General features: G+C 38.6%; 1 protein-coding gene across 4 annotated transcripts in view; it reads left to right on the forward strand.

The window, feature by feature from the left end:
* CASR (calcium sensing receptor) overlaps positions 1-22,920 on the forward strand; it is a 76,174-nt gene that overhangs the window by 38,240 nt on the left and 15,014 nt on the right. For all 4 annotated transcript variants that reach the window (XM_059391055.1, XM_059391056.1, XM_059391057.1 and 1 more), the window contains exons 2-4: positions 8,742-9,166; positions 11,393-11,699; positions 14,938-15,822. In XM_059391055.1, the coding sequence (XP_059247038.1) occupies positions 8,982-9,166; positions 11,393-11,699; positions 14,938-15,822 (1,377 nt within the window). In that variant the 5' untranslated portion in view covers positions 8,742-8,981. The remainder of the gene's footprint in view (positions 1-8,741; positions 9,167-11,392; positions 11,700-14,937; positions 15,823-22,920) is intronic.

Raw genomic sequence — 22,920 nt, forward strand, 5'->3', positions numbered from 1 at the left:
CTATAAATGTAGACTAGTCCTACTAGGTAATAAACTGTACTATGAATACCCCTAATTAAAACAAGGTGCTACTGTGGTACCTGTGTGGTTCAGTAGGTTAAGACTGCGACTCTTGTCTCAGCATAGGTCTTGATCTCAGGGTACATGAGTTCAAGCCCCATGTTGGGTTTCATGCTGGGCACGAGACTACTTAAAAACAAAAACAAAAACAGCTACTGCCACTGCCATAAGAATAGACATACAGACAAGGATAGAATAGATAAAAGGGGTATCTTCAACCACAGAGCAAAGATGGGCTATTTATTTACTTATTTAGTTTAGATGAGCTTTTTAATAAATGTTGCTGGCACAACTAGGTAGTCACTTGGAAACAAGGGTAAAATCAGACCCATATCTCATAATATACACAAAAACTGATCAGGAAACTAAATGTAAAATTTAAAAAGTTAGATAGAAAATAAATTAACAAATTAGAGTGGAAAAAAATACGGTGAGCTCCTCTATAAACTCAGTGTAGGGAAAATCTTTCTAATAATTCAAAATCCAGAGACAATAAGGGAAATAATTCATAAATTTGACCACATAAAATGTATTTTAAAGTTGGGTGGTAAAATAAAGTCAAAGAACTGCCAAATTCGTTGAAAATATTTGTAACAGGGCACCCAGGTGGTTCAGTAGTTAAGCATCTGCCTTTGGCTTAGGTCATGATCTCAGAGTCCTGGGGTCGAGACCCACATTGGGCTCCCTACTCAGTGGGAAGCCTGCTTCTCCCTCTCCCACTCCCCCTGCTTGTGTTCCCTCTCTTTCTGCCTCTCTCCATCTGTCAAATGAATAAATAAAATCTTAAAAAAAGAAAATATTTGTAGCATATCCCACAACTTAAGGTATTGTATTAGCTTACGGACTAATATCCATAATATATAAAGAACTCTCAAATTTTGAGGGGGAAAACCCAAAACTCTGATAGAATAATGGGAAAGATAAATGAACAGAAAAATTTTTCCATAAACAAAAATAAAAATAAAAATAATTTAATAAATAAAAACAGAGCAGGTATGGGCCAATGGTGAGGGTGTATCACCAACCAAGGATTATGATTAATACAACTCTATGTACCTAAGGGCCAGTCAAAACTCTAGGAATTCCCATAATAGATTTTATGCTGAAAATGAAAGTAGCTTAGTCTCCTAAAAACCTAAAATGCTATTACTAAGATACATTTGGGTGCCCAGACAAACAGGGAAAAAAGGAAATGACTTCTCTTCCCTTTTGTTGCTGAATCTCACAGTTTTCCCCATGGGTTCTGAATTCCAACTCCCACACTGGGTAAGAGTGGCCACCATGATCCAAACATTGAAGTGTCAGAAGGTTTCAGGGTGAACCTGTTATTCTTCCCAGGTCCCTTCCACCTCTAAAATTCTGTATTCTATTTTTTCTTTTTTTTTACTATGTTCAGTGAGCCAAAATATATTGCATTATTAGTTTTTGAAGTAGTGTTCAACGATTCACTCGTTGCATATAACACCCAGTGTTGATTAATGACCTGGTCTCCCAAAACAGTCACTTAAATCTACCCACTCAGTTACTGAGGCAAGAATGGCTTTCCCAGACTCCCTCCTCCTCACTGCAGTCGTTCCCGGGGGCACTTCTTATTCCCCATAGCAGAACCCCCAATATATATTTGTTTCTATGTTTATATCCCTATCATTGTTATAAAAATGAAAGATTTAATAGGGTGAGGAAATGGGATGAAATAAGCACAGAAAGAAAAAGCAATATGTTGAGTAATGTTAGAACACAAAAATGCACTCTTTGATTTCTATATTCTCTAGAGCTGGAACTCAAATTTGGCTTCAGCTTCCTAGCAGGCAGAGCAGAGAAGCAAACAGGAGGTAAGAGAAGATTTCATAATGCCTATAACATTGGAGCCAGTTTTTCCAAAGACTGCATTTCCATTTGCTTAGAGCTGTGTCCCAGCAGTGTGTTTCGACAGGCTTCTGCTATCGGCCCGTGAGAGCCAACAGCTAAATAGCAAGGATTTTTACAAGTTGGTTGTTAAATCATTAGTAGCTTGAAATCTGCCAAGGTGGGAACATTCAGCAAACACTACAAATCAGGTCATTTTTTCTTTCATTTTTTTTTCCTTTTCTTTCCCTATTTTATTTTTGCCTCCAGAGAGCCAGTTTACCAGCACTGCATTTACCTGCATTTACCAAAGGTCCTTGTAGGGGAACGCTATTCTAGGTCAGAGTTGCTGCAAGTGGGAGGGAGAAAGGTTTGGTGTACAAGTTTGTTGAATGCCATGGAAACATCTTGCAGGAGAAGAGAGCAGGAACATGTATGCCCAAGATCAGAGAATGACTGGACCCCACCCCCTATTTCCAATACCATCCTTTGGAATTTCATTCCTGGGATTACAAGAAATGCTATGCCCAGGAGGGATGGACATACCTCCCCATTCAAAAATGCATCCAGAGAGACTGGGGAGGTCCCAGGGGAGGATATTATGCTTTTCATGAGGTTAACATTTCCCAAGACTGTGTTTCACAGCATTGTTACTAAGAGCTTCATGCTGAAATAAATTTCAGAATGAGTGGGTTAAAGTTATCTTTAATGCAGGACTTCTCAAAGCCTTTGGGAGGCAAATGTGTCCTTGTGGCACAGAGTGTACATCAATTCCCAAACTTACTTTACCTGAGGACACTGTAGTAGCATATCTTGGGACACCAGGCTAAAAAAACACCTGGCTTATCAGGGTTCCTTGCAGTTTTGAAAAGTTGTACCAGGACATTATTCCACAGAAATATTTTTTTCATATAGGACTTGAAGCTCTGACATTTTTCTTTATAAAGACATGAGTTGCATATCTTTGCTTTTCACCTGAACCATTTAATTATGCCCATTGGTGTCCACACATCCATCAGCAGAGCTTACTTAAGGCATGAAGGGAATCATTTTAGGACAAGAAATTTTCTAACTCATAGCCTGTGTCCCCAGGAACTCACTCTGTCCTGTTGTGGAAACCAGGCATCGGCAATGTCAAAGTCCAAAGCCAGCACACATTTCAACTTCTAAGACTCTACAGCAGAGAATGAGCATTTCTCATCATTTTTTAACCTTGACTTTTTCACCTTCCCTCAACTCCCATTCCATTTCCTTTTTTGTCTTTTTCCTTCTTCTTAATAGCTTTATAAACTCCTAAGATGGTTTACTGTGATGTGGGCAGCCTACATATATATTCACTCGCCTAATCATTCATGGTGTCCTTCTGGATTCAGGGCCACGAATGGGAAAGACCAGGCCATGTTGTCACAGAGCTCCTAGTACAACATTAATGAATGTTCATTTCCTCTCCTACTTATCTCCTTTATTTGCTTTGCCTTGGCTCTTTCTCCCCATTTTGCTTGACACTCTATGCTGTTCCTCCCCAGTCTTGTTCATCCTTTCTCCTCCCTTCCTTGATAGCTTTTTCCAATGACTAACAGGAACCCAGCTCAGCTGGTTTTTATCACGCTCCTGTCCTTGCATTTTTCCAACTCAATTAAGCCATTACCAGGACTAAATGAGGCATGGACTCTCCAAAAGTCACACCTGTTGTCAGGGAGATGGAGGGTAAGAACCTGTGCAGCTGGCGGGTGAACAGCAAGCCAGGCTGGAGGGAGGCAGCCGAGTGTGACTCGGCAGGTTGTGTTCCCCCAGTGCTGAAAGAGGGCCCTCATTTTAAAACAAGATGTCCCTTGCTTTAATACAGAAGGAATGAAGTCTGACACAGACCTGAGGATGGTCACATTAATGATGACAGATAAGATGTCTCTAATTTTTTAACAAATGCACCCCAGGTGCGTATAAAAACCCACATTGTGGATGTGTCCTCAGCTAGAGGTAAAGAAAGCTGTAACCAGAGCCAGGTACATGGGTTTTGTGATTATTGGTTGAACTTTCTCAGGTTTTTCCCTATTCACCCTCATTAAAGTGTATACGTTTCACCTTTTCTGCAATGGTGGCTTCACACCTTACTGTTACTGTTCTTTATGATCAGCATGACAAAAGAGGCCAAAGATTATAGTATAATAAATCACAGACAAATAGACAAATCCATGTATTCACTGTATGTAGATAAATGATTTCTACTGGAAATTTTTGGTTTCATAACCACCTTTTCTCTAGGCAACCTAGAATTTTTATGTCTGCATGTTAAGAATCAACAAATTATATTTTTTTGAGCTTGTCATGCCTCTAATTTACTGAGTGGTTTTATTTATTTATTTATTTCTGAGTCGTTCTATGTTTAGAGGTCTATGCTTTGGTTTTGTCTAGCTGAAATGTAGACAAAATCATTCTTCTCTAGAGTTACACAATTTCTGGAAATGTTAAAGCCAAGGGGGCAAGAACCAAGGTGGTTTTTACTTTGCTGGAAATCGAAATGTTGCAATGTTGTCTTCTAATCTTGCCCTTCCATCCTCTGTTCATTCATCCCTGACTCTGGAGCTTTTTGGACAAATGCAAGTTCAAGAGATATTGACACTTTTCAGTATCAGGTACCATGTTCAGTACTGAGAAGGCAACTGTGATCATGATGAAAATCCTTCCCTCAGGAACCTTTGGTCTTGTGGGATGACCCTTCTCTATTTTGTCCTACAATTCCCCCCAGACAACTGCTCATTTTTACTGGTCATGTTTCATTCATTCTTTCTTTCAGCAAATATTTGTGGAGCACATATTAAATTCTAGGCATTATACTTGGTGCCAAGCTACAGGGATGAGAAGAGACAGGCCATACCCTCAAGAAGTTTCTGGTCCCCACTTTGAATTAATTCTCCTTGAAGTATCTTCTGCCTCTGTACTTTCTCAACACCTACTTCATGCCTCTTTGTGGCATTTGCATCACTACTTATAATACGTATCTTTATCTCCTTTTAAACCATGAGTACCTTGAAGGGAACAATCTCAACTTCCTCTCCTAGGTTCCTCACATCCTCTAGTGTTTAACACATTGCGGGGGAGCTCAATAACTGTTTTTGAATGAACCAATAATTCCATGAATTTACAAATTAATGAACCTATGGAGCCACAGACCAATCTGCCTGACCTCCCATCCCACATCTCCTGGATTAGGAACTCACCAATCAGTCATCTGTTAGTACTGAAACACCCATCATGATTTCAAGGACCTTCTAAACATAAAACCAGCTGGTACACGGGTCATTTCCTCTTCCAAATATATTTGCCTTTGAGATAAAGAACAAATACTAGCTTCAGCTTGTGTTTACAATACTTTCTTACAGGAGGACAAACATGATTATATATGATTTAAATGAAATGAACTTATAGTAAGGAAAACAAATGGGTTCACTTGTGACTCTTGGATAGATACTGTTAATATAGCTACAGAAAGAAGAAATATAATAACAATGGCTTAAACGAGCTAGAAGCATTTTCTATCTGTCATGTAAAAGTCTGGAAACAGTCTCATACAGAGGTTCTGCTCCATGAAATCATCAGCTCATGGCACCATCATTCCCTAAGATAGGGTGCCTGGGTCAAGATGGGCTCCAGCTGTCACCTAGACCTCCGATGCAGCAGAAGGAAGGAAGAGGGATGAAAAGACAAAGGACAAACACGAACTCTTAAGCAGTTTCTTGGAGGCACCTCATCTGACATCCCACTGGTCATAAAGGAAGTTGAGGGAAGTGGTTTTTATTTCGGGTAACCACATGTCAAGCTAAAAACAATTTTAGTGTGGCATAAAAGGAGGGATACAATCAGATGTCCTTACTGCAGATACTGCAACTGAAGTGTTAGTGACTAAGGACTTATGTACTTTGATTCCTGCAAGCTGAAGTCACAATGAACTCCAAGTGTTAATTCACTGTGCTATGATCACAGTTGACACTGCTCTGAGTGTCACTTTCAATGACAGCAGGACTGAGGGAGAAGGAAAAGAAAGCTTTTGCAGTAAGGAAACTGGGGGGCCGTGGGAGTCTGGGAAAGGCAGCAGCAACAGCAGTGGCAATAGCAATTGAAAGGGGAAGACGGGGTGGAGAAAGATGGTAGAGTCAACAGGACAAAGTGGTTGGATATTGGAGGAAAGAATGAGGGAGAATTTAGAACAATTTAGCTTTCAAACAAATTAGACCCTAGTAATTGGACTAGAAAGGGCAGTTTGGAGACTGCATTGGACTGGTGGACTTAACTGCTACAAATTGACCCGAAATCTCTCCTTGATCTCTTACTTCTCACCATGAATTTTCTTTTGAACAGACTAATGAAGTTAATAAACTTCTCCAAGTAGTTAATCTTTCACAGAGAAAATTTAACAGGTCTTAGTGACCTACCTTAATCAGTAATAATGTTCACTCTCCGAATTCAGTACACCACTCCAGACTCCTTAAAATTCTTAGTTCTTGAGGTATTCTTAATTCAAGTGCCAGAATTTCTCACTTGAGTAAGTTGAATATATGGAGAATCTATTCCCCCATCTAGAAAATAAAGTTGGTATTGCAGTTGTGAAATTTAAAATACACTGGATGTTTAAAGGACATGACACAAGGCCTGGTTCAATAAATGCTAGTTTTTGTCTCCTTCCAAAGTGCTTTTTTTTTTTTTAATGCATTCATTCAACATTTATTCAGCACTTACTATTGCAGACATGGCTAAATGCTAGGGAACACAGCTGAATTTAGTTCTTGAAACCAAAGTTATCATTTTTTTTTCACTTCTGAATGGTGAGATAAATTCTGACCCCCTATACCAATGTGCCTGCTACTGGACTGGGAGTTCCTGAGGGCAGGGAACATACATACATTTGTTACCTTTATATTCCCAGTCCTCAACACATGTACTTATTAAGTGTATGAATGAATGCATGACCAAGGTCCAAGAAATGAAGCCAAAAATCTAAATGCAGGACTGGAGTCAGAGAACTATGGTAGTTCTGGATGGATCATGGATGTTCAGACATGAGGTCATGGAGAAGTTCAGACATTATGGGAGATAATTCCATGAATGCTGAGTGTCCGTGGGGGTACTCCTTCCACATGGGGCCCAGCATCTGCTAGAATGGCTATTGGAGGAGGTAGCGTTCCTAAAGGGCAAGAGGCAGGCAGCATGGGACATGGGAAATCCAGGCTGTGCTCCACCCCTAAGCTGGATGCCTCAGTGTGGGGCTTTGTCTGGCCCAGAGGAGTTCTTTTCTCCATTCACACAAAGGCCCGAGTTTGCCAAGCTACATCCTGTGGATATGAGCTCCTAAAAACTGAAAGATTAGATGTTTTCCAGGCAAAGTTTAGGCCAGAGGGACCAAAGAGGGGGAATGGGATGTGTGGGGTCTGAGAATTTTACAAAAGGTCTGGTGTACTTGAGGAACTGAAGGCACTTTGGGATGACTGGAGCGTGGAGTTCAAAGAGAAAACCACCAAGAGTGAAACTGGATCACAGCTAGCATTTTCTGTGAGTTTACTACTTACACTGTGTTAATGACCCTCCATGCATAGTTATTCAGATCACAGAAAGTGACTTTACTAAAGTCATATGTTAGAAAACAGTGAAACTATGATTCAAAGCCAGGTTTAACTTCAGACTCTGTGCTCCAAACCACACGTTCCATGGCATCCAAAGATTTGTAAAAGCAGATTGCAAAGGAATGAAACTGGAGGCAGAAAAGTCTATGAGGAAATAGTTGCAGAAATCCAGATACGAAATGCTGGCAGACTTAAGATGGCCTTGGAAATAGAAAGGAGTAAATGATTTCAGAGATTTAGGAAGCACAATCCACAGGACTTGGTGGTTGTTTGAATATGAAAGGCAATGATGAGAAGAGGGAGGAGGCTAGGATGACTCCTTATTTTGTGTCTTTGTGGGTGGTACACCATTTGCTGAGATTAAAAAACAATGAAGTAGCAACCAGCAACCTTGGGAAAGAGGTGAGTTAAGAGCCTGCCAAGTTGGAAGCACCTGTCATCCAGGTGGAGATGGCCACATGACAGTTCAGTACTGGCTCTGAACCTCAGGAGAAGCTGTAGAGTTACCCAACATGAACATATAACTGGTAATTGACCCAGAAAGTGGGTGATAGGGTGTAGAGAAGAACAAAGATTTCCTAGCAGAAGGACTTTTCCCTAGATCCAGCTGTTAAGCCTTATCAGCATAATCTGACCTTTGATTTATCTGCATCTTCTACAAGAATCATTCCTCAAAAGTTTACAGAGTATTATATTATAAACTGAAACCAGAAATCTGTGATAAGTTACAAAAATGGGAATCTACTATAATAAAGAAAGAATTAAAAAATGGCCTTTTCTGACATTTTTGATTGATTTAAAGCCAAATTTAAACTTAAATATGACTATTCTGTATTTTCTGTAAGAACATAGGTGCTGAATAAAATATCATTTATATAACAATAAATGCAAGGAACTACTACTACTAAGAAAATTCTATGCATTATTCACGCAGAAGAATGAATGAATTAAAATCCAGCAATGACGTCAGTGGAGGCCTTAGCTTATCAATTACCTCTTCAAAATGTGGCCTCACAACTGAACACAGTCCTTCTCCAATATGGGCAAGTAAAGTTTTCTGTATCTCACGCAGTGCTATAAAAATGAGACTCTCAGTCATGCCTTACCCTCCTGTTACCCATCAGCCTCTCTAAATGGAAATTCTAAGCCATGTTAGTTGCAGTCATCATAACAAGATGGGATTTAGGCTTAGCTGAATTCATTTTATCTCTTTTCTTTTAGAAAGCCTCACAGACACCCTTTACGTGATGTGGCTTCTAAAGACTCAAGGACCACCCACCTAGTAGTCTGCAAAGGCAAAGGCAGAAATGGATATTCAAACACCACAGCCTCCGTTCTGTTATTAATTACTCTGTAGACATGTGCCCACACTGTAGGGAGTGAACTGCACCAAGGGGGAAAGTTCCAGGGGCCCCCAAACCACCAGCACTCTTGTTTTCCCCCTGGAGAGAAAGCAGAACTATGGCGTTTTATAGCTGCTGTTTCATCCTCTTGGCAAGTACCTGGTGCACTTCTGCCTATGGGCCTGACCAACGAGCCCAGAAGAAAGGGGACATTATCCTCGGGGGGCTCTTTCCTATTCATTTTGGAGTAGCAGCCAAAGATCAAGATCTAAAATCAAGGCCGGAGTCTGTGGAATGTATCAGGTAAGGAAATGAGCCAAATCAAAGCCTATCTTCTATTGTAGAAAAACTGTACCAAACCCAAAGTAATTTTTTTGAAACTTGGTTCTCTCTTTTTAAAGATGGTGATTGGTAGTCATGCTGAAATCACTCCATTCCACTTTTTAAATGAAATTTTTCAAAAAGTAGAATGTCAAAAATATTGAGTAAAAAAATCCATGGCCTGTTGGGGATACGTGTCCAGTCACTTCGTAAATGAATCGACATTGTTCATCTAGCAGCAGTGTTGCTGAATGAAAGACTAAGTACCTAGATGGAAATTGATTACAGGTCTTGCAAACCTGAGTAGTAAAATCTCCCATTTTCCTTAAGTGCCCCAGGTATTAAAGTCAGTAATACCGGAGTGTTGGCTGCCTCACTCTCACTTTTTATTAAAAAGGATTTTAAAGTTGAAAGAAACTTCAGTGGTTGATATGATCCAGGCATCTTCAAAATGCAGACTGCAGGATTTTGGAAGTCCTTCTTATAGAAGGCTGCAATCCTCCTGCTTAACACAGAATATACCTAACGTCAATGGAGAAAACACAGATATCTAAGTGTCTCACTGAACTCTCTCTTCAGTTACTGGAAGACAGTTATCATGTCCCATTGAATCACTTCTTTTCCCCGCCTGAGTCTTGGTTTTCTGAACAATTACTTCATGACATGATTTCCAGACCCCTCACCATTTTCATTGCCCTCCATCTAATGTTCCCTAATTTATCATGACTATGATACAGCATCTAGAATTAAGCACAATTCTTTCAAACAAGATCTGACTTCTGCAGAGTAGAATGGACTGTGTATCACTTCCCTTCACAAGGGTATCAGAGACCAGGAATGCACCCCAAGTTTTTACCCACCTTTTAAGAGAAAATACCACTTTCTCTCTAAAGACTTGCAATGCTCAAAAGGGATCCTGCATTTTTTTTCCTACTCTTCCTGTTTGCTGGAAAGTGAAAATGAAAACTACAATTGCTCCAACAAAACTGGATTTCTGTTCATGTTTCTAATGAAAGCTGGAATAGATAAAATTTTCACATTTTTCTCATGAATACAGAAAAACTAAGTACAGAATTTCAATTATGCTGATTATATACCTCACATACCCTCTTTGTTGTGCCCTACTGGACAGAGTTGTGTGTGTGCTATATACATACTTAATATCAACTAAGAAACCCTGAAATGCTGTATTTTTTAAATTATATTTAAGAAAGACAACAAAAGCAGTATAACTGTTTTATGTAAAGAAATAGTCTATAACCTCTCTAATTTTTCAGGTTTAAAACAAATAACTAAAAAATAAATGATGGAAACATAAAGAAAATAACTAGGAGAAAATGTCACGTTAAAAATTAGGAACCTAAACAATACAGTGGAGTATACAGCAAATTGTTTTTACCACCTATCATTGAGTTCCTGTAATCTACCATGTAAAGAGAGAACCTGAGGAGTTGTTACATTTCCTCCTTTGGGCACTGATACACTGATTCTAGCTCTTACTCTTGGCCAGATCCGGAGAGATGAAAACTATGTCACTGACCCTACTTCTCTTTGTTAAATTTGCTTGATATTTATTTAAAATAATGTTCTTTGAAAAGCAATGTATCCTTATTTTTAAAAACAGAATATATAAATAAAGCAAAAGTCCACAGTTTTAAAACCATCCCTCTACCACCCAGAAATAACCAGCTTGCAAACAGCCCTTCTAGATATGTTTGTTAGTTTACAAAGATGAGACTCATCATTTCCCTTTCCCCTTTAAGCTCCAATAATGTCATAATCTAAATTTGTGCAAACCTCAAGTAATTTTTAGGCTCCAGCCTATTAAAATCCTAATGTTATTTATATTTTCCCTAATCTTTTTTTATCTGTATTATTTCTTAATACTCCACATTATCAACTTCAAATTCTTTGCTGGATGAAGCAGAAACAAATTATTCATTCTATTACTACAATCTTTGCTATCATTACTCCCTCTGTGTAAGGACCAGAGTGAGAATTTTACATAATTATCTCATGTTCACAGCTACCATATAAAAGATAGGCAATGTCCCCATTTTACAGAGAGGTCTCTGAGTCTCAAAGAACACATCATGAAACAAAAGGGTAACAGAGCCATGCATGATTCCAGCACAGCTTTGCCCAGTCCCTAGTCTCAAGGAATTGACCAGAAAGCCTCCATTTTCTTCCATTTCTTCTTTCTTCCAGGTACAATTTCCGCGGGTTTCGTTGGTTACAAGCAATGATATTTGCCATTGAGGAAATCAACAGCAGCCCAGCCCTTCTTCCCAACATGACACTGGGATACAGAATATTTGACACCTGCAACACCGTTTCTAAAGCCTTGGAGGCTACCCTGAGTTTTGTGGCACAGAATAAAATTGATTCTCTGAACCTTGACGAGTTCTGCAACTGCTCAGAGCATATCCCCTCTACTATTGCTGTAGTGGGAGCAACTGGCTCGGGCATCTCCACGGCGGTGGCAAACCTGCTGGGCCTCTTCTACATCCCCCAGGTACATGTGCCTTCTCAAGTGGGGCAGCAGGGTAAGCTGTGTGTGGACTCAAAGAGCTTCCATGCCCACTGTCCATACAGCTTGCTATTTTCCTACCTCTGGTTTACATTAGCACAGAAGGCCTTTTAATTAGTCAGGGCACTCTACCATGACCATTTGGGATTTCTGAGACCCCAACTTCATCATGTCAACTAAACCTTCACAACTCTTCCAAAATTCTTTCTAAAATACTGTGTATAAAACTTTGTCTTTTTTTTTTTATCAGAGTGTTCAGTTATTTACTTTTCACTCCCTTCCTTCAGTGAATGCCCACTCTTCTGATTTTACTAAAAGGAATGAGACCATGTGATGTAAATCCCATCTTTCAAACTCAAAATATCTGTCCCTAATCCTATTCCCTTAAAAGTCTACCTCTCTATGTTCTGGTTGAGGGTTTAGCTCAGGGGGAAGAAGAGTATACTTCCTCACAGAACAGGAACTTACTCACTACCTTGCACATTCTAGAAATGGAAAATATTCTATTTCATTCAACAAATATTTATAGAACATATATGAATAAATAGTATCCACCCTGCAGGAACTCAGCCTAGGTGGGAAGATGTCTGTATTTTGAAATACTAGTAAACAGTTCACTGAAACAAGTGCTATCATAAACATTTATTCAAAGTTGCATATTTTTCCCCTGTGAAGTACACCTTTTTGCATGTTAATATTCACAGATCTATGACATCATTTTGTAAGAGTGAAAAATTGGAAACAACCTAAATGTCCATGGATGGGAGAATCAACTCAAATGCAACATCCGTTATAACAATTTTTAAATCAAATTATAAATGATAATTGAATTTATCATTTTCAATGTCTAATATATAAAATTTGTAAGAGTACCTTTCATAAATTCACATTTATATGTTGGGAGTCTCCATTTCTTTGGTGATAGACATTATCCTTTTATATACATGTGGCAACTCAAAAAGTCTTGTCATCATTTCCCAAATCCTTACTTCAGGGAATTAAAGGTGCTTCCCATGGGGAAGCCCTGACTATAACTTTCACGCAAAAATGATCTAACAATGCCCTTATCAGTAAATGTGCTGGGCAACATGCAAATATGCATCTTATAATTTTGGCATATTGTACAGAATTTTTTTTAAATACACAAAATGAGTTCTTGTAGCCAACAAGGCATAAGATATAATCACCACCGAATAAATAAAGAACCCAAAGTAAAGGTTTAAACTTTTTGTGGTTTGGATGAAAGATGACTTTAAGCTAAATTGGAATTATTAAAGTGAAAACTATAATAATTCTCAGTCAAAACAATGTTAAGTGTATCTACAGCAGTGGTTCTCTGCTGTGACTGCATGTTGGAATCACATGGGAAGCTTTAAAAATGCTGATGCTTGGGTCTCACACCCCCGAGGTCCGAGGTCCGGGTTTAGGTGACAGGAGAAGCAGCCTGGGCGGCAGGAATTTTGAAAGTTCCCAAAGTAATCCTTCTCTGCAGCAGAGTTGGGAACAGTTTCTCTGCAGGGTAGGGGCAGAGGCCCAGGGGTATTTCTTAGGCCACTCATGCCACCAAGTGGATGCAATAGGCAGACCAGCTGGAACAGTTGTGGTTAGAAGTTTTCTGAATCATTCATGAACTTCTCCCCTCATACAATAAAAAAAAAAAACGTTTTGTGTGTTTTTAAGGGTTTTTTGTTCTGTTCTGTTTTGTTTTGTATTTTGGTAGGGAGAACAAATAATGAACTAGTATTTTTGTCCACTTTTCTGGTTCCTTTTGAAAAACTGGACAAATATTATAAATCTTAATTTTAAGAGAAACATATCCATAGCAGATATATTTGTTTGTAATTTTAATCCTTTTAAAGTGCTTATCAATCCACTTTTCAAAAGAAGAAGTAAACAATAATGGATGAATTTACAAAATGCCTGAGTAGGTTTTTCATCTGCAAATATCTGATTCAGAAGCTTGCTGTTTATGTCTGCAAGTAGAGCTCTGTAAAAACAGTAACATCTCAACAAATTACTTAACCTAACTACCCATACGTCATGAACTCTCGTAACAGCCAGAAGGAACTTATTCCGATAAAAGGAAAAAATGTCGATTTCCTATTATAACTTCCATAATCAAAGCTCTTATCAGAAAAATCATGCCCCCTTAGTAAAGATGGACCCGCCCTGGTCTGGGCAGAGGGAGAGGGTGAGTAAGAATCTTAAGCAGTTGCCATGTCCAGCACAGAGCCTGACACAGGACTCAATCTCACCACCCTGTGATTGTGACTTTAGCAGAAATCGAGAGGGACGCTCAACTGACTGAGCCACCCAGGTGCCCTGGCTCTGATCTTTCATACACCAATGTCTTTCATGTTTTTGATGTAGAAGCTATTCATTGACAAGAAGGTATATATTGGGAAATTCAAGGAGGACACATGATGTGATAAGCACTGGATGTTATATGCAACTAATAAATCACTGAACACTACATCAAAAATTAATGGTGTACTAGATGTTGGCTAATTAAATTTAAATTTTTAAAAAAGGAAAATTCATTTTAAAACATTGAACATAGAAAACTAGTTGTTTCAACTGGTGAGAATTATTAAAAGGACATTCTCCCCAATTTTTTCAACTTGGCTTCCTTTAAAACCTCTCTAGAAAACTAGAGAACAAGAGATATTAAACACTCTTTCATTACCAGAAGAGAACAAATGGAGGGAGAGAGAAACTAGGCAGAATAGGAAAGAGGAGCTTCCTTGGAGCTCCTCTGAAGAGCTGTGGGTTTATAACCCACAGGGAACCTCATTCCTTCCAGAAGTGAGTCATAGACAAAGTGTTCGTCATAGTGAAGGGGAAGTTAAAACGTTTAGATCAGAACATGGGTATATTATAACCAATGAGGCAGCACAGAGGAAGTTAGGAGCAACTACAAAACAGTGTATAGAAGACTTTCCTTGATAGGATAAGTAGATTCCACTACTGCTGTGTTGACTTTATGGCCAGACCCATTTCTCAAGGTAGTTTTAAAGAATCACCCACTGGGAATTAGAATGCTCCCTGAAAGACAAATGTTTGAGGGCTCACACTGGAGAGGAACAGATACTGGCTGTCTTCACCCTTTCATCCTATCTACCATGAACAGCATGTTTGATAAATTAAATTAATAAATGTTCAAAAAACCACCTCTGCACAGCCTCATTCACTGGTACCTCACTCACTTATATGTTCTCTCCAGGTCAGCTATGCCTCCTCCAGCAGACTCCTCAGCAACAAGAATCAGTTCAAGTCCTTCCTCCGTACCATCCCCAATGATGAACACCAGGCCACCGCCATGGCAGACATTATTGAGTATTTCCGCTGGAACTGGGTGGGCACAATTGCAGCTGATGATGACTATGGCCGGCCAGGTATTGAGAAGTTTCGAGAGGAAGCGGAGGAGAGGGACATCTGCATCGACTTCAGTGAACTCATCTCCCAGTATTCTGATGAGGAAGAGATCCAGCAAGTGGTAGAGGTGATCCAGAATTCCACAGCCAAAGTCATTGTTGTTTTCTCCAGTGGCCCAGACCTTGAACCCCTCATCAAGGAGATTGTACGGCGTAATATCACAGGGAGGATCTGGCTGGCCAGTGAGGCCTGGGCCAGCTCTTCCTTGATAGCCATGCCTGAGTACTTCCATGTGGTTGGAGGCACCATTGGATTCGCTCTGAAGGCTGGGAAGATCCCAGGTTTCCGGGAATTCCTGCAGAAAGTCCATCCCAGAAAGTCTGTCCACAATGGTTTCGCCAAGGAGTTTTGGGAAGAAACATTTAACTGCCACCTCCAGGAAGGCGCCAAAGGGGCTTTGTCCATGGACACTTTTATGAGAGGTCATGAAGAAGGTGGTGGCAGGATAAGTAACAGTTCCACTGCCTTCCGACCTCTTTGCACAGGGGATGAGAACATCAGCAGTGTGGAGACCCCTTACATGGATTACACACACTTACGGATATCCTACAATGTCTACTTAGCTGTCTATTCCATTGCTCATGCCCTACAAGATATATACACATGCTTACCTGGAAGAGGGCTCTTCACCAACGGTTCCTGTGCCGATATCAAGAAGGTTGAGGCTTGGCAGGTACATCCTTCACTCAGATAGCAGTTCACTGTGTATTAAGGCAGAGGTGGGTGGATCCAGGCAAGACAGATAAAGTGGTTACCTCAGAAAGGCAGTATTTAAATGACATTGCTATACATAGCTTTGGATTCAAATTGCCTTTTCAAACATCTGAGCAACTGACTTCCACAAAATTAATAGTCATTTAATTTGACTATCTGTTTAAAGGCTTGACTCAACTGTTCTTTAGTCCAGCAGTTCAGAATACCTAGAATATGGCCTCTAAAAGTTTTTAAATATCCTGGAACAGATTTAGTACTGTGTCAAGTATTTTTTTTTTTGATGCTTAAATTACAAATATTGTTCCCTTTTAGCAAGTATTTATTGAGTACCTATTATATTCCATGTACTAAGGGACATAAAACTAGAGTTACTGTGTTTAGCCACTACTTTTACCATAATATTATTCACAATATAATGTGCTGGAACACCCAGTAAGCCAACAAAGTTTAGGACGCTAGCAAATCAAGGGCATAGGAAAAAAAAAAAAAAAACCTCTTCTTAAAAAGATTTCATATTGGATATTTCAAAAAGAAACACTGAAGTAGTTATCATAGAAAATGATTAGATGAAGGTGGAATTTCTATACTTATTTTATGATTTAGTTTTGTTTTGTATTTTGTATTTGAATTGCACATAAAGAGACATCATAATCTTTTTCATTTCATAGAAATTCTGAAGATAAAAGTTTGACTGACTTAAATCCTACATAGCTGTTGTCTTGCATACCTTGATTTTTCAACCAAACCTCATTTTACACTCTTTTTGTATTTTCCTCAGTTCCAGACTGACCTATCAGAGAGTGCATGATCATTAAGGGGAAGGGAAGGGGACATTCCTGAACATGAGTTGAATCACCCAGCCTCCAGCTTCAGCTCCAGCTCCCTAATCTACTAGCTGTATCATCCCTAGCAAGCCATGCTTTAAGTCAGTCTCTTCATCTGTAAGATGGCCCTAATATGTAGCCTACTTTCCACCCAAGGTTCTTTTGAAGGTGAAATGTGATAACATATGTGAAAGCAATTTATAAATTTTCAAGCTCTAAATGGATGGTGATTATTATAGTAGTATTATGCCTCTAATTAAGCTATCAGGTTAAATGGTAACTAAAACAACTGTATATGTAGAAACCAACTCCCAACTACCACAGATCCGTGGGAAAAGATACCAAGAAACAAAGAATGTATAACCTATGTCAGTCATTTTAGCCCTCTCATGGGATCAGGAGTGACTGGGTGACAGAATGAGCCAGGACTGCAAGTACTTCTTAGTCCTTCTTATATAGAGAAAATCTCACTCAGATGTCATTGTTGGCTAAACTTTGTCATCTTTATGAGGTACTTAAAAGTTTCTTTCCTTACACTGCACCACCCTCTTCCTGTACTCTGGCCAAAAAAGAAAAAGAAAAAAAAAAAGCCAGGAGGAATTCTAATGACAGTCAAAAACAAAAAAGACTTGAGGAGCCATAATGATAAGGAGTGGAGTTTTAAAAAAAAGGAGGAATAAAGGGACAATATTTTACTAAATACTGTTGTCTTTCCTCCCTTCCCTTCCATGTCCCCTGAAAGGAAGACTCCAGTCCTTGAAAAGCCTATAGGACAAAGGTGAGGTTGAAGGGGGAAGAGGCTTCCAGTAAGTAATTTGACAGTTCTGTTCTTCAGTGGCTCCTCTCCAAACAAGGAAGTAAGATCCAGATGGTTAAAATCAAAGCTTAGGCATATGTGGAAAAAAAACTGTAAGAAGGAGGCTACAGTCAAGAGTTTTAGTTCCATACAGTAGAAAACCCAAACCAAATTGGCTTAATCAGAAGAAACTCATATTATTAGAGGCTCATAATACTGAAAACTAGAGAAGTATTCCAGATACAAGTAGATGTTTTCATCTCTATCTATGTTCCTTATTCCCCATGGTTAGCAGTTTTCAGTCTCTACAGTAGCTTCAGGCTCATCAGGTCTTTACTGTTAGGCTCTTACTTCCCAGGATCTCTTGTAAAATTCCCAGAAGCCATGTTGATTGAACAGTCCAGGATCACACATCCATCCCTGAAGCTAGGAGTGGAATCCTTTCAAATTATATAAACAGAGTAAGAGGGAGAGTGGATCCCCAAAGGGAAATCAGGATGCTGTTACCAAAATGAAGGAAAAAAGAGAGGCAAAGTAGGCAAAATAAAGAGCCATCACACAGACACCTTGGCCGACAGGTTAAGTACAGGTTAAGATGTGCACTCCTGGCTCACACACAGCCTGGCACAATTCATCCAGCAGAGAAGACAGATAGGAAAGTAGGGGCACAGCTCTAGGAGGGAATAACGTGATCATTAGCCAAAACGTCCATGTACTTGCTCTAAGTCTCCTTTAAGCCTCGGGAACCCACGCAGTTGGTGGGCATTCTGGAATTTGAGATATTGGCCATGTCTGTATCTATCAAGAGATGGACTCACAATTATTCACTCTCATTATGAAGACCTACATGAAAACCTATCACCTGATCAGTATACATAATCTCATCCAAAGATCTCAGCCTGGGATTCCACCCCCATCTCTCTCAATTCTCTTATAAGCCAACCAGCCTGACACATCCCCACAAAACCATCTATGAGGTTCTGTCACCGCATTTTTACTTAGATCATATCCCACACCTGAAGGGCCATCAATTTTCGTTTCCTTTATCCTCTGTCCACCACAAACTTTTAACCCTTTTTCAAAACTTTCTCCTAGAAGTCTTTGCAAGTCATACTCCCACACACACTCTTTATGGCCACTCCTTCTTCCTCATTTTTGCCATTTATATACTCAACTTAAGCTTCTATAACTCTTCAGTTGACTGAAATAAATTCTTATTAATTAAATTTCTCATTAAACTGGGTCAATCACAAGTTTTTTCTTTTGTTGATCTTTGCTCCCCCTAAAATTTGTCAGTCAATTCATATGCCTTAAAGTATCACTAACAGATAATTTATGAACATACAATATACAATTCCCTCCTGACCTCCTTGGAGATGCCAAGTCCTTCTCCACTGCTCCTCTCTGTCTTCACTCTGACTCCTCTAATGTACTGCTCAGAACTATGGCCAGAATACCTGACACCTGAGTATGTATAGAATAAATGAAAGAAAGAATAGAAATCTAGTTAATTTGGCCTTGCAGAAAACTGTTCAATCCAACAACCCATCCTTGAATCAATCACTCTAGTCCAGTACTCTAGACTCTGATTGGATAAGCCTGTGTTACAATGCCCAACAATCAAATTTGTATGGAACATTATGTAAGGAAATATGGAACCACCTTCTTCTTTCTCTCAGGATGATTGTACATAAGGCATACTTTTCCCCCACCTTAAACCAACCACTCACTAGTCAAAAAAAGGTATGCATAATGACAGAACCACGGTGATAACAGAAGTCAAATGGAATTGATCACTCCAGGAATTGCTAGTACTACTGGGATTTGGAGAGGGGGGTGAATTTTAACCAGAAAAGATGGGGGTATATAAGGAAATATGGTTGAGAGTAGAGAAGGGAACTGGTCCTGGATCTTCCCAATACTCTTAGTACAGGAAGTGGGCAACAATAGTCTCTTTATCTGTGTAAACCATCCACCATTCACCCCTGTGGGGATGGGGTGCTTTGTACCATCCCATCCCATTTTCCCTCTGTGCTATGATGCCAAGTGTAAGAGCTGGAAATCCTAGATGACAGTGGGGGATTTCTAGTCTCTAGTCTTTGGCTTCGTTCAATTAAACATTAGAGAATGTGCCAAGAAGTGATTCCCATTTATGCTTATAATGAGCAAGTTTGACTTTAAAATCCTTGAGAGGAAATACCCTAAAAGGCCACAAGATGGAAATAGTACCACATAAAAGACAGTAAATGACCATCTCAGTGTTTATACGTTGTACTTTGTCCTTTTCGCAGTCTTTCGTTTTATGAGCCCATCAATTTCGTCTGAATATTATTTTCTATGTTTAAGTCTTCTCACTAGCTGTTTTCCTTTCTCTTCCCCTACATTTATTCTTATTTTCCTCATATTTCTCCCCAAGTAAAATAATTTAGAGGCATATTATACTCGATTATAATCTCAATTAAAATTTTATATTTTCTTTTTTAATGGAATTATTAGTCCTTTCTTTTAAAATTCCAGAAGAGTGCTCTGAGGAAAATACCTAAATTATTTTGTAATGTATATTCTCTTTTGTGGGTCAATGAATATCACTTTAAAGATCCCCTATATTGCTTTTAAGGGTAAAACAGCTTCCATCTCAATCTTCCCTATTATGCAGGGTATTAGTGTAGAAAATTAGGTGTTCAAAGGCAAAACTTGAAAGTCAACAGTTAAAAGAAACATTAAAGATGTCTAAAAAGATTACTTAGACATATGACTTAGAAAACAAATAACTGACTCTTAATGGACAAGGTACCAATTTTGACTAGAAAAATTCAATACTCATGATTTTATTTATACACCACCTATGAGGATGAAACTACAATACCATGCTGGTTAGGATTTGAAATAAGGACAAAAACAAAAGATATTATCTGAGATAGACCTTGAAGGATGAACAAGATTTTTAGAAAGGGTCTATTCCTTGGAGAAAATGTCAAATTCAAAGGCAAATGTACAACCACATAGGTAAATACCCCAAACATCATGTTGAGCGAAAAAATCCAGACTTAAAAAGGAGTCATACTCTTTTTATTACTATACTTATATCATATCCTTTCTCTAACAATAGAAAAAAAAAAAAAACACTTTCTCTAATGATAGAAAGAAAACAGATCCACAGTGGGCTAGGGCTCCAAGTGGGGGTGGGGACGAACTCGGAAGCGACATCCGGGAAACTTTTGGGATGATAGCAGTGGTGGTTATACTAGCAAATTTACCAAAACCCAGAACTCTACTTTTAAAATAGGCATATTTTATCCTATGTAAACTATACTTCAATATAGTTCATTAAAAATATAAAATAATGAAAAGTCCCTGGAGTTGGGCAAGTTCATGCCATGATTGGAGACGGATGTTACTCGGTATAGACCCCTTTTCCGATTAAGGCCTTTCATGTTGCCACAAGCATTATACATGTCTCCATGATCCCATTTTAAAAATAAACCCATCTTCTCAACTTAAATTTTATACTAGTTAACCTGTTGTAACTAGCAATAGACAATGTAATAGATTGAGTATCTAGTTGACAGTTTGGACACTTAAATTGCTACTTAACGGTTTTATGACCTTGGGCAGTCACTTAATGTGCCTGTGTCTCATCTTCTTCACCTGAAAAATGGAGATAATGAAATGTATAAGTTCATTATAAGGATGACACTAGTTAATACGTAAAAAGTGCTTAGGATACTACCTATACATAAGTGTTCATGTTAGTATTAAATATTAGTCTTGAGTATTATTCTTTTGGAGGTGAGGAGGTGAGGAAAGTAAGACTCAAAGAAACCAAAATGATTTGCCCAAAGTCATATGTCTAGCCAATAAGAAAGCCCACATCTGCCCTAGGCAGTCTGTTCCCCTAACACCACCTGTTAAAAGAACCATGTACCCAATTGTCCCTCTAGGCACAGGCTTTCTAGCTCCTAAGTGACCGCTGGGTCAGCCAATGGCTTTGCAATGAAGACAGTGGTCCATACCTTAAACCTGGATGATCAGCAGATCACCATCCTGAAACTGATTCATATAGAGACACAAAGACAAAGTACAGTGTGCAAATAAGTAAGAGTGGACACAATAGACCAAATTAGAGAATACCAAACATCCTTTTGTCCATCTTGAATATAACTGTATCTCTTATCACTAAAAAAGTCCCTGTTTGGCCCATATTAGGTGCTTAATAAATACTTGTTGAATGAACAAATAAGAAAAGAAAGAGGATGGGACAATGGTAAACACTGAGAGAAGACAGTGGTTAAATGAATAACTACAAAACAGTATAGAGACATAGGCACAGAAAAAAGAAAGCGAGTGGTCTGGAAGAAGTTAGCAGAAAATGCTCATGCAAAAAACTCCACAATAACTCGGACTTCATAAATTTGTGCTGAAACTTACCTCTTCATTATCAATGAGATAAATGATGGGAAAAATACCACTTCAGTAAGGATTTTAAGAGTATAAAAAAAGAGTACAAACAGGATTATTCATGCATGAAGATACAGAAACAATTAAATTTTATTCTTATTTTTAATCGACACAGGTGTCCTAAGAATCAGGAACAATTTTTTAGCCTGATTTGTACTAATGAATCTCCTTAAAAGGAGAAAAGACACTTTTTTAAAAAATCCATTTTTGCATTTTATTTTAAAATTTTAAAGGGGGGGTTGTCCTTCCTGCAATTAGTTTGAATTAATTTACCACAGCTAGTTGAATAATTCTGGTTCTCTCTCTATTAAGGGACTGCCAGTCCTACATTTTAGGTGTTGGCCGCTCCCTTCACCTTCTGGCGTACTCTGTCATCAATCTTACATGGAACAGTTGTTTGGGGGACTTACCTTTTTTTAAATCCAGGATGTTTTTCTTTTTAATTCAGAATGTATGAACTTAAGTTACAGTTATATCTCAAAGGGAAAATTTGTGTTGGCTTTTAATCCTATAGTATAATTTTAAGTATTTTGCTTTTAAAAACAGGTTTAAGTTACAACTGTTTATATAAAAGCCTTAATTTTTATGGTCTTCAATGAAGTTTTTCAAAAAGTGAATCCTAAGTCTTTTCACCTTATTTGAAAGTTCTTTTGTTTGCTTGTTTTTGTTTATATATAGAACTTAGAACTTTATCTTTTCAGTCTGAATCAGCAGAATTCAGCCAACTGTACTGGCTAGAACCTCCATTCTATAGCTACAGTGTATAGCCACAGTGAGAATTCACATTCTTGTTTTGATCCTGATCTTAGAGGAAAAACATTCATTCTCTCACCACTAAGCATAATGTTAACTACAGGTTTTTCATAGATGTCCTTAATAGGATTCAAAAAGCTCCTTTTTACTCCTAGATTATGGAGAGTGTTTATCAGGAATAGAGATTGAATGTTATCAACTTCTTTTTCTATATTTATTGAGATGA

The sequence above is a fragment of the Mustela nigripes genome, chromosome 2 (assembly GCF_022355385.1).
Source record: "Mustela nigripes isolate SB6536 chromosome 2, MUSNIG.SB6536, whole genome shotgun sequence".
NCBI lineage: Eukaryota > Metazoa > Chordata > Mammalia > Carnivora > Mustelidae > Mustela > Mustela nigripes.